General features: G+C 41.7%; 1 protein-coding gene across 1 annotated transcript in view; it reads left to right on the top strand.

Annotated features, from left to right (window-relative positions):
- RYR3 (ryanodine receptor 3) overlaps positions 1–16,468 on the top strand; it is a 534,646-nt gene that overhangs the window by 264,880 nt on the left and 253,298 nt on the right. The window contains exons 11-12 of the mRNA XM_053928437.1: positions 919–1,092; positions 4,714–4,835. Coding sequence (XP_053784412.1) covers positions 919–1,092; positions 4,714–4,835 — 296 coding nt within the window. The remainder of the gene's footprint in view (positions 1–918; positions 1,093–4,713; positions 4,836–16,468) is intronic.

The raw sequence follows: 16,468 nt of genomic DNA, 5'->3' as shown, positions 1-16,468 counted from the left end.
AGCCCTGCCTTGCCCAGGGTAGAGCTCAATACACATGCAGCTCTGGCTCTATCATTAAGAGTGGAAGTAGAGTTGCCACAAGCAAAGGGAACAGCACACTACACTTTTTTATTGTGTAAAAAAAAAAATGCTGCCTAGCTCATGGGTTTTACAAATGAGCAGTTTAACGCAGGAGCAGAGAAGAAATGGAAGTAGAGTAGAACCATGAAGGCCCTGATAGACGAGGGTCAGAGGTACCATACACTTCCTGACGCATTCTGTGACAGGCACCTTGGGCTGTCACCAAGGGTACACCTAGTGCACGGTGACGCCTTTTTTTCACTCTGGATACTAAGTTTAGTGAAACAATGTCAATGGAAGTACAAGACCCATGACTGCAACACACAACCGAGGAGGCCATGGGAGATGAACATACAATTGTGCATTGGCCCAGCAGCCCCTGGCCTCCTCTGGGGGCCTGCTTTCTCTGCTGACTTCTATAAAAGATATTTTTGAAGATGTATTTAAAGCCCCTAAAGCATTTATATAAGATAGCCATTAAAATTATGGAATATACAAAGCTTAGTGAAAATAAGCTAATTGACAAATGAAGAGTTAATTATTAGGGGAAATCAGGATGAGAAAATTTAGAAAATATAATGGAGAATTATATAAGATGAGAACCAACAACAGACCTACCAGCTGTCTCCTTTTCCCATTGACTTAAATTAGTAATCACTAAAGTAGCCAGAACTTGAAATCCATTGATTTTACAATTAACAGCCTTTCTGAAATCCTAGCTTGGACAGACACATCATGATTATTTTGGTAATCAGTTCCCTGGCTTACAAATTCAGCATGAGTGATTTGTTTCATATATTACATTTCAGTATAATCAGGCTTGCCTATATTTGTATCTTTTCATTTTTGGTGAAATAGGAAATCAAGGAGAAACCAGATTCCAGTCACAAAAGAGATATAGAAGGCATGGGAGTTCCAGAAATCAAGTACGGAGATTCTCTCTGCTTTGTCCAGCATGTAGCCAGTGGTCTGTGGGTGACCTACAAAGCACAAGATGCCAAAACATCCCGCCTTGGACCTCTGAAAAGAAAGGTGAGGGGTCAGAAAGGCTGTCCAGAATTGTGTCACACCGAGACAGAAGCAACTGGTATCCTGTTTGGGGATTAACCACATCATTGCTCCCTCCATTTAAGTGGATAATTGAGTTACTGTGTAGTTTTCATAATAGAGAGATGAAATAGAATCCCTACAGAGAAAAAGCAGATTGCATGATAAAAAGCCCGCAGAAACCAACATGTAGAAAAATGAGACATTGTAGAATGGTGCTGTCTCCACAGAGGATGTTTCCACAGTTGAGTGGTCCATCACAGCCTGTTATAATGGAAAACTGGCTTGGACACATACAGCACCTTCTTACTGGAAAGTCAATTGTCATAAAACTGTTCCTTTTGATGGGAACCAGAAAATAGATGCCAAGGGCATGATCCTTTTTTTTTTCTTTTTTTTTGGAAACCCCCCACAAAACACAGGTTTGCATGTCAAGGAGTCCCAGATAAAGTTCTAGGAGGCATTGTACAGTGTAGTTCAGCCTAGTGTGGAGATGATGAAAAGTTTCCCAAATGACGGTGCTTGTAAGAAAGGAGGCTGGGAGCAGACCATAAGGTAATAGCTTACTTTTGTGTAAAGCAAAACATACCAGGAAAATATCCAGAAAAGGGAAATAAAAGTATGAAGAGGAGATAGAGAATAGAATTAATAAGAGGCCACACTGAGTAGCTTGTATGAGTCCAACCCTTCCTCTGCAGACAGTTGTAAAGGCGGGATAAAACACAAGAAAATCCAATGAACCATTTGAAGGTTTCAAATACCAGAGCACCCAGGCCGTGAGCGCTAAAGCTCCCAGATAGGACGTAAGTGCACTAAAGTGAGCCCCACCTTTGTCACCACTTCTCCCTCCGTGAGTTTGCTGAGTTGCAGCACTGAATAGTGGCGTCATTTGCAGCTTCACTGAACTGCAGACAGTCAGCCCAGGTTTCTCTGACTCTCGGGGCCAAGATTCCAGAATGGAGGGAACTGTAGGAACGTGAACTGAAATTCTCTGCAGTTTCCTCTAGGATCTTAAGCTGACTGTGGATGGAGTGTGAAGGTAAGGTAGCAAAGAGAAAGTAGCAGCCATAGGGAGAAGAGGAAAGCAGAGATGTGGACAGTAGAACAGTACTAGGGAGGGAGAGCCTGGGGTTTAGGATCCCTTAACTTGGAATGACCCTTGAAAATACAGTGCTTTCAATTAAATCCCAAAAGGGCTCTGCCCAGGAATAAGGACTATGCCCTAGAAATAGTAGGCAGATTAAAAATCAATGCCAAAAATGCATCATCTACCCTACCAGCCCAACAGAAGAAAATTAAATCCTGTCTAGAGAGTATGATAATATCATGTACAGCCTCCACAATTTTTCATACCTACTAAGGTAATAATGACATTTAAGGAGAGTGGAATTTGTGCATCTTGGCTGTAACTCTGGCTGGGGAGGCACACACTCAAAGGACCCTGTCAACTAGAAGAGATCCCAGTTTGTGGGGTTGAATTATTGTGCCTGTCCCTGTCTTTCTCTTCCAGAGCCAAATCCCTAGGTCCACTTAACTGCTGAAACATGCATGTGAATTTGGGGGGTGCTTTCTGAAACTAGCTCCCAATGGTATTGTAATGCTCAGCCCTTGACAGGGTTGTCTTGCTCCATTTCCCGAGGAGCAGGTCAAGCTCCCCTCTAAAAATACAAAGGATGTCCAAATCTGTGTTTTATGGAACAAACAAAATAGGAACCTAGGAAGACCAATGGAGAACAGACACCATGAGAAACCTAATGAATGGTAAACTCACCTTAAAGAAAGTACCCTCTTTCCCATTCATATCTCAGGCTTGTGCTCTCTGCTGTTGGGCTATGGAATTCCTCCAAGATAAGGACCTTAGGAACTGGGCTGTAGACATCAGGGGGTCACATAAAAACAGTATTCTAACAGCTGCGCTTCCCTGCTTCTCCCTCTCTTATTGGGCTGGTCAGTTTGAATGTGTTATGTGAACAATCAAAGCCTAAGGATTTTAGTCTTTAGGGACCAGAAAGCTGGAAATGAGGCCAAGGTGAACCCAGTGGCAATGTTTCATGTACAAAGGACACATGGACAAAGCCAAAGGGGGGGAGGATCGAGGGTGGGAGGCGGGGATGGGTGGGGCAGGGGGAGTTAGGGGGAAATGGAGATAACTGTATTTGAACAACAACAACAACAACATAAATAAATAAATAAATAAATAAATAAATAAATAAATAAATTGACATTGTTAACCAGTTGCTGGGAAGTTCTGGCAAAGTCATGTTTTGAAATGGTGGCTCCAATGGTAAGGGCATCCTTTGCTGGCACTTAAACTATAATATGTAGATGGGATGTGAAGTCTTTTTCAAAAATGATCATCCACTTTTGCATGCCAGTATTCTTCATATACATATTCAGTATATCAGGACATATCTTCAGAAGAAAACTAATAAAAAAGAGATTTTATCATGGAAAGGGAAATAAATTGTTTCTCTGTGCTGAGTGAGACCAAAGTAAGAAAGACCAAAAATCCTTATTCTAAAGATGTTTTCTAAAGCCTTGGGTTTGACTTATTTGACATACAGACTGACAGACCACCACCACCACCTCCAGTCACTCAGGACCTGTGGATGGTCTTCCATCACTTGCTCATATCAGGAGGAGACCATGCCAGAAACCCGAATCAAGATTTGACCCTGATTTGAACTCCAGTCAAACCACCCCAGTGAATATCTGCACATACTTGACCCTTTTAAGGAGAAAACTACTGACCTCCATACCCAAAGCCACTAGCCCCACCGAAAATTGTATCATGGTGATCGATAAGCATGCTTAGCTTCTAGATCTGCGATCAGTAACATGCTGCCCCTTATAACAAACATTCATTGAGTACCCCGTATCCTAGGAAACATGCTACATGATTTACTTGTAAATCATCTAATCTTCCAAACAACCCTTCCAGATAAGTCTTGTTGCAGACAGTGAAGTTGAAGCAGAGAGAGGTTAAGTAACTTGTCTAAGGTCACACAGCTGGGAAGTGCATAGCAGGGTTAGAACTCAGGTTGCTGATACTAGGGCCTATGCTTTCAAGCCTTCTTTCTAACCTCCCTGAGAAGCTCCCTACCATCTTGTGCTGCTTCCTCAGTTCAGCAGTGAGCTAACCCAGTGTACCTATCCTTAGGAGAGAAATCCAAGCCTGACCCAGCAGAGGGTTTTGCTTTAATGTGTCTTTCTTTTTTCTCAGTTTAGTACCTCTGAAGGAAAAGTGTCTAACAAAAGAACTTTTTCCATGGCCAAGAGTAAGCTTTGTGTTCACTTTAAGAGAAAAATCTATTATAAAATGCGTTTTCACCCATTCAAATTGACCATCTAGGTCCAAGGAATTTATTGTAATTCATACCATGGTGGCACATAAAATTGAGGGCACATAAAATCAGGAATGATTCATATGTCAGTACAAGGGTGTGTGGGCAAAATAACTTTGTTAATGTCCCATTTTCAAAATGGACCCAGGGGAACTTGGTTGGGGAGAAAGAGAACAAGGATGGAGGGAAACCCTGAAAGAAATGTTGAGTGCCCAGCTGTGGAGTCATGTGTAACCTGGCCCCTGTGGGCTTTGCTCTGTAGGTCATACTCCATCAGGAAGGCCACATGGACGATGGGTTAACACTGCAGAGATGCCAGCGTGAGGAATCCCAGGCGGCCCGCATCATCCGCAACACAACAGCCTTATTTAGCCAGTTCGTAAGGTGAGTTGAGTGCCTTCCCTTTCTCTCTCTCTCTCTTTCTACTCTACAGTCTTCCAATCCTACCTGCCCACCTTCTTTTAATATGTGAGTGTTTTCAGGAAGTAATTAAACACTAGCAAAAAGTTTTACCAAAGAGAGATTGGGACTGAAATATATTTCCCACATAGGTAACCTCCTACCAGCCTCTCTCTCTGCCCACAGATCTCCCGGCCCCTTGGCTACTCAGGTTGGTGTCATAAAGACCCAAGGTCGTGTCATGAAAATTAAGTGAAAGAACTGCTGGGCTCTGAGTCCCTTTTGTATTAGGTGTGAAGAGGGGAGGAGAGAAAAGACTCAGATCCACTCCCTCTCTGCTATTTAGAAAGGCTTTCTACAGCATTCAGAATCATTGTTAGTTTGCATCCAAGCAAATCTGCATTGAAGCTTTGAGTTACCCAGCTATGACTGGGACTTAACTGGGAACAGTAAATGAACTGCCTGCTTGGATCATAATCCCCCCAGCCCTAACAGTGCTGCCAAAACAGAACTCTGTGCGTTGTGTTCACCCATTACCATGAAGGAGTCTGTTGGAAACAGTGTGGTATTCCAGGCCATCCTTCTCTTGTAGGAAAATATCTTTAAAGCCAAGAGGGTTTAGATTTTACATGTGAATTTGCATAAAATGAGAAAAACATGTTACACCTTTACTTTTCTCCCTGTTGAAACAATGTGATCTAAGGAATGTGTGTGCAGGTACAAGCTAAGCTGCTGTTACAGTTCAGGATAAACTTATTTCTCTTTAAGGTAATATTATAGGGTAGGTGAATGTTTTAAGGAAAACAGGCTGGCTACTGGGGCTCAGGTCCTTTCTGTCTTGTTACTTTGAGATCTCCTGCAGGTTTTTAAAGGTTGTCCATGGACCATCACAGCAGTATCACCTGGGAACGTGTTAAAATACGAATTCTCAGGCTTCACCCCGGGCATACTAAATGAAACACCTGGGGCAGGTACCTCAGAAAGTCATGTTTTAATAGTCCCACTGGTTGATACTGATGCATGTTCAAGTTTAAAAACCAGTGCCCTGGAGTAGAGAGGCCTTAACCTTGGCCACATGTTTGATTCATCTGGGCAGTTGTTTTTTTGTTTTTTTAAGATTTTATTTATTTATTTTTAGAGAGGTGAAGGGAGGGGGAGAGGGAGAGAAGCAGCAATGTGTGGTTGCCTCTCATGCACTCCATGCTGGGAACTTGGCCCACAACCCAGGCATGTGCCCAAACTGGGAGTGGAACCTGCCACCCTTTGGTTTGCAGGCCGGCACTCAGTCCACTGAGCAACACCAGCCAGGGCCATCTGGGCGGTTTCTAACACCCTGATCTCAGGTGGCACTTCAAACCAATTGTATCAGAATCTCTGGGGTGAGATCCAAACACCAGAGTTTTTCTCTTTAGATTTTTAAAATTTATTTGTTAGTTACAGTTGACATACAACATATTAGTTTCAGGTATGTAACATAGTGGTTAGAAATTTATATAACTTACAAAGCGAACACCCCGATAAGTCTAGTAACCATTTGACATAGTTATTACAGTATTATTGACTACGTTCCTTCTGCTCTATTTGACATCCCTGGGAGCTTTTTTTTTTAATTTTTATTGTTATTCAATTACAGTTGTATGCCTTTTCTCCCCATCCCTCCACCCCACCCCAGCTGAACCCACCTCCCTCCCCCACCTCCACCCTCCCCCTTGGTTTTGTCCATGTGTCCTCTATAGTAGTTCCTGTAATCCCCTCTTCCCACTGTCCCCCCCCACCCCCCGGCTATTGTTAGACTGTTCTTAACTTCAATGTCTCTGGTTATATTTTGTTTGCTTTTTTCTTCTATTACTTATGTTCCAGTTAAAGGTGAGATCATATGGTATTTGTCCCTCACCGCCTGGCTTATTTCACTTAGCATAATGCTCTCCAGTTCCATCCATGCTATTGCAAAGGGTATAAGCTCCTTCTTTCTCTCTGCTGCATAGAATTCCATTCTGTAAATATACCATAGTTTGTGGATCCACTCGTTTGCTGATGGGCACTTAGGTTGCTTCCAGTACTTGGCTATTGTAAATTGTGCTGCTATGAACATTGGGGTGCACAGGTTCTTTTGGATTGGTGTTTCAGGGTTCTTAGGGTATAATCCCAGCAGCGGAATTTCTGGGTCAAAGGGCAGTTCCATTTTTAGTTTTCTGAGGAAATTCCATACTGTTTTCCACAGTGGCCTCACCAGTCTGCATTCCCACCAACAGTGCACGAGGGTTCCCTTTTCTCCACATCCTCTCCAACATTTGTTTGTGGATTTGTTTATGTTGGCCACTCTGACTGGTGTGAGATGGTACCTCATTGTGGTTTTAATTTGCATCTCTCTGATGGCTAGTGAGGCTGAGCATCTTTTCATATGTCTCTGGGCCCTCTGTATGTCGTCCTTGGAGAAGTGTCTGTTCAAGTCCTTTGCCCATTTTTTAATTGGGTTGTTTGTCTTCCTGGAGTGGAGTCGTGTGAGTTCCTTATATACTTTGGAGATCAGGCCCTTGTCTGAGGTATCATTAGCAAATATGTTTTCCCATACTGTTGGTTCTCTTTGTAATTTGGTGCTGTTTTCTTTTCTTTAGCCATGCAGAAGCTTTTTATTTTGATGAGGTCCCATTTGTTTATTCTTTCCTTTATGTCCCTTGCTTTCGGGGATGTGTCTGTGAGGATGTTGCTGCATGGAATGTCTGAGATTTTCCTGCCAATGTTTTCCTCAAGGACTTTTATGGTGTTACAACTTATATTTAAGTCTTTTATCCATCTTGAGTTTATTTTCGTGTATGGTGTAAGTTGGTGATCGAGTTTCATTTTTTTGGACGTAGCTGTCCAGGTCTCCCAACACCATCTGTTGAAGAGGCTATTTTTGCTCCATTTTATGCTCCTGCCTCCTTTGTCAAATATTAATTGACTGTAAAGACTTGAGTTTATTTCTGGGCTCTCTGTTCTGTTCCATCGGTCTATGTGCCTGTTTCAATGCCAGTACCAGGCTGTTTTGATGACAGTGGCCTTGTAATACAGTTTGATATCAGGTATTGTGATCCCTCCTGCTTTGTTCTTCTTTCTCAAAATTGCTGCAGCTATTCGGGGTCGTTTATGGTTCCATATGAATTTCTGCAATGTTTGTTCTATATCTGTGAAATATGTCATAGGTACTCTAATAGGGATTGCATTGAATCCATACATTGCTGTGGGTAGTATGGCCATTTTGATGATGTTAATTCTTCCAATCCATGAGCATGGTACATGCTTCCATTTGTTTGTGTCTTCCTTAATGTCTTTCTTCAGTGTTGTGTAGTTTTCTGAGTACAGGTCTTTTACCTCCTTGGTTAGGTTTATTCCTAGGTACTTTATTTTTCTTGTTGCTGTATCAAATGGGATTTTTTTCCTGATTTCTGTTTCTGCAGTTTTGTTGTTGGTGTACAGGAATGCCTTTGATTTCTGAGTATTGACTTTGTATCCAGCTGTTTTGACAAATTCATTTATTAGGTCGAGTAGTTTTTTGGTGGAGTCTATAGGATTTTCCATGTACACTATCATGTCGTCTGCAAACAGTGACAGTTTCATTTCCTCCTTTCCAATTTGGATGCCTTTTATTTCTTTTTCTTGTCTGATTGCTGTGGCTAGGACTTCCAATACTATGTTGAATAGGAGTGGTGAGAGAGGGCATCCTTGTCTTGTTCCTGATCTTAGTGGGAAACCTCTAAGTTTTTGACCATTGAGTGTGATGTTGGCTGTAGGTCTCTCATATATGGCCTTTATTATGTCGAGGAATGCTCCCTTTATTCCCACTTTGCTGAGTGTTTTTATCAGAAATGGGTGCTGTATCTTATCAAATGCTTTTTCTGCATCTATTGATATGATCATGTGACTTTTGTCTTTGCAGTTATTGCTGTGATGTATTATGTTTATTGATTTGCGAATATTGTACTACCCTTGCATCCCTGGGATGAATCCCACTTGGTCATGGTGGATGATCTTTTTAATGTATTGCTGGATGCGGTTTGCCAATATTTTGTTGAGAATTTTAGCATCTATGTTCATCAGCGATATTGGCCTGAAGTTTTCTTTCTTCATTGTGTCTTTATCTGATTTTGGGATTAGGATGATGCTGGCTTCATAAAAAGAGTTTGGGAGTCTTCCATCAGTTTGGATTTTTTCAAATAGTCTGTGAAATATAGGGGTTAGCTCTTCCTTAAATGCTTTGTAGAATTCTCCTGTGAAACCATCTGGTCCAGGGCTTTTGTGTGTTGGGAGTTTTTTGATGACTGCTTCAATTTCATCTGCTGTTATTGGTCTGTTCAGGTTTTCTGCTTCTTCTTCATTCAGTTTTGGAAGATTATATTTTTCTAGAAATGTGTCCATTTCATCTAGGTTTTCAAATTTCTTAGCATACAGTTCTTCATAGTAATTTCTTACAATCCTTTGTATTTCTGTGGTATCAGTTGTAATCTCTCCTCTTACATTTTTAATTGTGTTTATTTGGATCCTCTCTCTTTTCTTCTTGATGAGCCTACTTAAAGGCTTGTCGATTTTGTTTATCTTTTCAAAGAACCAGCTCCTGGATTCATTGATCCTTAGAATTGTGCTTTTAGTCTCTATGTCATTTAACTCTGCTCTGATCTTGGTTATTTCCTCCCTTCTGCTTGCTCTGGGCTGTCTTTGTTGTTGTTCCTCCAGTTCTTGTAGGCATAGGTTTAGGTTGTTTCTTTGAACTGTATCTATCTTCTTAAGGTAGGCCTGTATTGCTATGAACTTCCCTCTCAGGACTGCCTTTGCTGTGTCCCATAGGTTTTGGGTTGTTGTGAGTTCATTTTCATTTGTTTCCAGAAAGTTTTTGATTTCTTCCCTAATCTCGTTCTTGACCCATGCATTGTTTAATAGCATGCTATTCAGTCTCCATGATTTTGAGTGTTTTGGGTTTTTTCCTTTGGGGTTGGTTTCTAGTTTCAGTCCCTTGTGGTCAGAGAAAATGCTTGGTATGATTTCAATTTTCTTGAATTTGTTGAGGCTTGCTTTGTGTCCTATCATGTGGTCTATCTTTGAAAAACTTCCATGGACACTTGAAAAGAATGTGTATTTTGCTTCTTTGGGATGAAAAGCTCTGTATATATCAGTTAAGTCCATTTCCTCTAGGGTATTGTTCAGTGACACAATATCCTTGTTGATATTTTGTTTGGAAGACCTGTCCATTTTTGACAGTGGGGTGTTAAAGTCCCCTACTATAATTGTGTTGCTGTCAATATCTTTCTTGAAATCCTCCAAGATTTTCTTTATGTATTTGGGTGCTCCTATGTTGGGTGCATATATATTTACAATGTTTATGTCTTCTTGGTGGATTCTTCCTTTGAGTATTATGAAGTGACCTTCTGGGTCTCTCTTTATGGCCCTTCTTTGGAAGTCTATTTTGTCTGATATGAGTATTGCTACCCCTGCTTTTTTTTCCTGTCCATTTGCTTGGAAAATTTGTTTCCAGCCCTTCACTTTCAGTCTGTGTAAGTCTTTTGTCCTGAGATGGATCTCTTGTAGGCAGCATATGTGTGGGTCATGTTTTCTTATCCATTCAGCTATTCTATGTCCTTTGATTGGAGCATTTAATCCATTTACGTTTAAGGTTATTATCAGTAGGTAGTTATTCATTGCCATTTTTTCCTACCTGTGTTCCTCTGTCTTTCTCTTTTCCTTCCTTTCCTTAAAGCAGTCCCTTTAGCATCTCTTGCAGAGCTGGTTTGGTGGAGCTGTATTCTTTTAGACTTCTTTTGTCTGGGAAGCTCTTTATTTGGTCTTCTATCTTGATTGAGAGCCTTGCTGGGTAAAGTAGTCTTGGTTGGAGGCCTCTGGTTCTCATTACTTGGAATATTTTTTGCCATTCTCTTCTGGCTTGGAGCATTTCCATTGAGAAGTCAGTTGCTAACCTTATTGGGGCTCCCTTGTATGTTACTTCCTTTTTCTCCCTTGCTGCCTTTAAGATCCTCTCTTTGTCTTGGAATTTTGCCATTTTAATTATGATGTGTCTTGCAGTGGGTCTCTTTGGGTTCCTCTTGCTTGGGACTCTCTGTGATTCCTGGATTTGGGTGACTTTTTCTCTCCTCAGATTAGGGAAATTTTACATCATTACTTTTTCAAACAGGTTTTCTATCCCTTGCTCTTCTTCATCTCCTTCTGGTATTCCTATTATTCGGATATTGTTACGTTTCATGTTGTCCTGCATTTCCCTTATTGCCTCTTCATTCTTTCTGAGCCTCTTTTCCTTTTCTTGCTCTTTCTGGGTGTTTTTTTCTACTTTGTCCTCCAGCTCGCTGATCCGATCCTCTGCTTCATCAAGTCTGTTTTTCATTCCCTCTACTGTGTTCTTCAATTCAGAAATTGTATTCTTCATTTCCTCTTTGCCCTTGTTGATAGTTTCTATTTCCTTTTTCATGTTGATATAGTTTGCAGTGAGTTCATTGTAGTTTCCCTGTAGTTTCTGGTAGTTCTCTGTGAGCTCAGAGAGCTCAGTGAGCTTCCTGATGACCATTGCTTTGAACTCAGTATCTGATAGTTGACTTGCCTCTTTTTCAGTTAGCATTCTTTCTGAGGCTTCCTCCTTTCCTTTCATTTGGGAATTGTTTCTTTGTCTTCCCATTGTTTGTGAGACTCTTCTTGTTAGCCTCTGCTTCTTAAATTGATGTATTCTGACTGCCTGGGTTTATGGTATGAACTTCTATGGTAGAATGCCAATGGGATTCAGTGTTGCTGTGTCCTTAATCTCCTGTGCTCACTGGTCTTGAGCTGACATTTATGGGTGTAACACAGTCTTACTCTGGTCTTTTCAGCACTCCAGGTTTTCTTGTCTCACCTGTGGGAAAAAGAGGAATGGGGGCAAAAAAAAAAAAAAAACCGGAAGGAGGGAAAAAAGGAATAGAAAGGGAAAGGAAGGAAGGGAGTAGGAATAAAGAAAGATCGGAGGCAAGATAAGAAGGAATTTTTTAACAAAAATTAAAACAACAGAATAAATAAAAGAAGGCGGGAAGAAGGAATAAAAATGGTAAAGGATGGAAGGAAGAAGGAATAAAAAAAGAAAGAAGGACAGAAAGGAAGAAGGAATTCAGGGGGAAAGAAGGAAAGAAAAAAGAGAAAAAAAGAGAGAGAGAGAAAAAAAAAAGAAGGTCTTCTGCTGGCTTTAAACTGGTCAGGTTAGTTCTGCTGGTCATCCTGTCTGTGCAACGGGAGGGGGTGGTTGGAAGGATTGGTTTCACTTTTCTCCCTCCTTGAGCCACACTCTTCGCTGTTGTTCAGCCTTCAGTCTAGTTCCTCCGAGTCCTTCTGCTCCCCACTAGGCCTTTAGTTCACCAGCTATGCTGTCCTTGATTTGCACCAATTCGGGGCAACTCACATTCCACCTTCTTGCTCTTTGCTGTCTTAGATGCTAGGGGCTCTGGGTGCTGCTATGGGGTAGTTCAGCCCCGTACTGGGTCGAGTCTTTCCAGGGAATGCAATCTCTCCTAGCCCTGCAGCTCCCCTCTGCTGGGCGTTCTGCCTTCCTCCTAGAGAGCCAGTAGGCCCTGCAGAGTTCTATGCGCAGGGGCTACGTAGGAGTTTTTTAGAACCAGTGCTTTTGGCTGTGGTTGCCTGCAGGCAGCCAGGTCATTGATCGGGTTGTGTGGCTGATCTCTGCTTTGGACTTTGGTTGGTTGCTGGTCCCCTGCTTTGGGTCTCTGTGTGGGGGCAGCCAGCCACTGATCTGGTTTCGCGCTCACCCAGGAGCTTTTTGTCTGTGCTCCCAGGCAGCCAGGTGCTTATCAGGGCGCCCGCCCACCTGGGGTTTCAGGTGTGGGCCCCTAGATGAGCGCCAGCCAGCCGGGCTTCAGGTGAGCACCGGGGCTGCTTTTCCGCGTTCACAGTCCAGGGGCTGAGGTGGGAGGGGCACCAGAGGCTGCAGCTGCTGTGGAGAGTTCTCTAACTAGCTACTACGTGCCTCTATTTTCTTTTCCTTTTTGAGATATTCTTCCTATTCAAGCCCCCCTGGTCCAAACAAGCACCTGGCTGCTCACACAGCCCAGCCTGGCTCTCTCCCAAGAATCCTGCAGCAGACCCTGCTCCCGGGTGGGGGCTTCAGTCGCCCTCGTCCCCACGTGGGTCCCGGGGATCTTATTGTCCTTAAGCACTCTTCATACCGTCTGATCTTTTGATGTCCTCTATCTTTGGTCTCCGATCTTCATATATGCTGGAATACTGTTGGCTGTTCGCTCTGCTCCTCAGATCAACTAGGTATTTCACTGGCGTTGAGGGGAAGTGGACTATGTTCCCACCTATCTCTCCACCATCTTCTCTACCTCCTGGGAGTTTTTTTATAACTGGCAATTTGTACTTTTTAATCCCTTTCACCTTTTCACCCGTCTCCCCAACCTCTTCCCATCTGGTGACCATCAGTTTTTTTCTCTATTTATGAGTTTGTTTCTGTTTTGTGTATTCATCTATTTTAGATTCCACATATAAGTGAAATCACACAGTGTTTGTCTTTCTCTGACTGGCTTATTTCACTTAGCATAATACCCCCTAGGTCCTTCCATGTTGTCATAAATAGCCAAATTTCATTTTCTAATGGCTGAGTAATATTTCATTGTATATGTGTACCACTTTGTTGTCCATCTATCAATGGACACTTAGGTCGTTTCCATCTGTTGGCTATTGTAAATAATACTGCATTGAACATAGCAGTATCTGTATCTTTTTGAATGAACGAAGACCAACATTTAATTAAATCTCCCCAGGTGATTCTAATGTTCAGCCTCAGTCAACAGCCACTATCCTGGTATGTTTTCTTCATCTACCCCACAGGTGGCAACACAAGCCCTGCAGGCCAAATCCAGCCCTCCAACTTGTTTTATCCCGCCTGGCACCTTATTTCTACCCAGTGGCCGCTCTGACCTCCTAGACCCCACTTAAGAAGTGGTTACATTTATCCAGTACTAAAATTGCATTCGGCCCTTTGAAGGTGACCACAAGGCTGATGTGGCCCCAGGAGAAAATGAGTTTAACACCCCTCATCTACATGATCACAAGTCGCTTACTAGCACCATGTCTGAGGTCTCTTCTGCAAAAGAGGGAAGAAAGAGAAAGCAGAGGGCAAGTGATTTTTTTTTAAAAAGATATGACCTGAAGGTAGATCACTTTATTTTGAAGTCTGTTAGCTAATGCTAAGTCACATGGCCACACTTAGCTGCAGGAAGTCTGAGCAATATAATCCCTGGTTGGTTGGCTATGCACCCAGAAAAATTCAGGGTCCTATTACTGAATTGGAAAAAGGAAAGTCGGTAATTGAGGTATTCCTGCCACAGGGTAGAACTGAGACCTGCAAGTCAACCATCCTTTGTCTGCTCTTGGCTTTGCCACTGGTTTCCTGTGATCACTGAGCAAAATACAGTATTTCCTCCTTGCTATGCCAAATTACATTCAGGCATGCCCCCTTCTTCAAAGAAAGGGTATAAGAATGAATGGCTTTGTGTAGCAAAAAAAGATAGCTGCACAGAAACACGTGTTTCATGTAGTCTGGATTATTACCAGAACTGTCACAGTAGAGGTACAGTTTTACTTATCTGGTCCCCAATTCTCTCAACATCTGCCCCTGTATCTTTTTAAAAAATTAGTGGCTCCTACCTCACACATGTACAAAAAATAATAATTCAAAATGGATCAAAGGCCTAATTCTAAGACCTAAAACTATAAAACCTGGAAAAGAAAACATAGGCTTAAATTTTCATAACCTTCTTCAACAAAATGAAAAATAAATAAATTGGAGTTTATCAAAATTAAAAATGGTTTGCCCTGGCCTGATGGCTCACTTGGTTAGAGCATTGCCCAGTCCACCAAAAGGTTGTGGATCCAATCCGGGCCAGGGCACATTCCTAGGTTGCAGTTTTCCCTGGTTGGGAGGCCTAGGGAGGCAGCCAGGCAGTGGATTGATGTTTCTCTCTCTCTCTTTCTCCCTCCCTCCCACCCCCTCTCTCTTCCCTCCCCCTTCCCCTCTTCTCCCTCCCTCTCTCCTCTTTTCTCCTTCTCCCTCTCTCTCCCTCCCTCCTCCTCTCTCCCTGTCCTTTCTTACCTCTTTCCCTCTTTCTAAAATCAGTAATAATAATAAATTCTTTGGTGAAGATTTAAAAAAAAATCTAAAACTTTTTGCTAGGAAGAATACCATCAAGAAAGCAAGAAAAAAGCCCACATAATGAGACAGTATATTTGCAAATAATATATGTGATAAGGAACTTGTATATAGAATAAAGAACTCTCACAGCTCAACATTAAGAAGACAAATGTACCAATTTAAAAATGAGCAAAGAATCTGAATAGCCATTCTCCAAAGAAGACATACAAATGGCCAATAAGCATATGAAAAGATGTTCTACATCATTAGCCATCAAGAAAATGCAAATCAAAACTATGGAGAGATAACACTTTATCCCCAGTAGAATGGCTATACTCAAAAAGACTGCTAATAAGAAGCATGGGACAGGGTGTGGAGAAATCAGAGCCCTCACAGCGCTGATGGGAGTGTAAATGTCACAGCCGCTTTGGAGTACAGTCCTGAAATTCCTCAAAAGGTTAAACATAGATTGATGATATGACCCAGCAATTTCACTCCTAGGTATATGCCCAAGAGATATGAAGCAAATGTCCACACAAAAACTTGTAAACAAATGTTCAAAGCAACATTATTCATAATATCCAAAAAGTAGAAACAACCCTTAACATTTAGCCAATGAATGGATAAATAAAATGTGCTATATACTTACAATGGAATGTGATTTGCCCATAAAAAAGATACACTACAACAAAGGTGAACCTTGAAAACACTGTGCTAAGTACGAGAAGTCAGTCACAAATGACCACATTATACGATTCTGTTTATATGAAACATCCAGAAAAAACAAATCTGTAGAGGTAGAAAGTAGATTGGTGGTTGTGCAGGGGTGGTCATCAGAGACGAGGGGAGTGACCACTAAATGGGTGTGGGATTTGGGGGGAGTTGATGGAAATGTTCTAAAATTGATTGAGGTTAGGATTGCACAACTCTAGAAACATACTGAAGACCATTAAACCCTTAAATCACACCCTTTAAATACCATATTTTTTGAACTATCAGACGCACCAGACCATAAGATGCACCTAGGTTTTAGAGGAGGAAAATAGGGAAAAAAAACCCGCTCCACCACCGCCCCCCCCCCCCACTGAGCCAGATAAGCTACATTCAGACTGTAACATGCACCCCCATTTTCCTCCCAAATTTGGAGGGGTGCATCTTACAGTCCAAAAAATATGATACATAGTGGTATAATATGTGAATTATATTTCAATAAAACTGTTATCTTAAAAAAGTAAGTGGGAGTTAATTGCCTGACAATGAAAAAATTATTTTTAAACAGCTTTATTGGGTTATAATTTATATATCATAAAATTCATCCTTTTGAGCATACAAAGCAGTACTTTTTAATAAAGTTGCAGAAGTGTACAACTATCACCATAGTTCAGTTTTAAACATTTCCATCCCCCAAAATGACTCCTTATGTTTATTGAAGTTTATACCAGTTGCCACCCTCATTCTTAGGCAA

The sequence above is a fragment of the Desmodus rotundus genome, chromosome 7 (assembly GCF_022682495.2).
Source record: "Desmodus rotundus isolate HL8 chromosome 7, HLdesRot8A.1, whole genome shotgun sequence".
NCBI lineage: Eukaryota > Metazoa > Chordata > Mammalia > Chiroptera > Phyllostomidae > Desmodus > Desmodus rotundus.
This window is presented reverse-complemented; position numbering and strand designations above follow the sequence as displayed.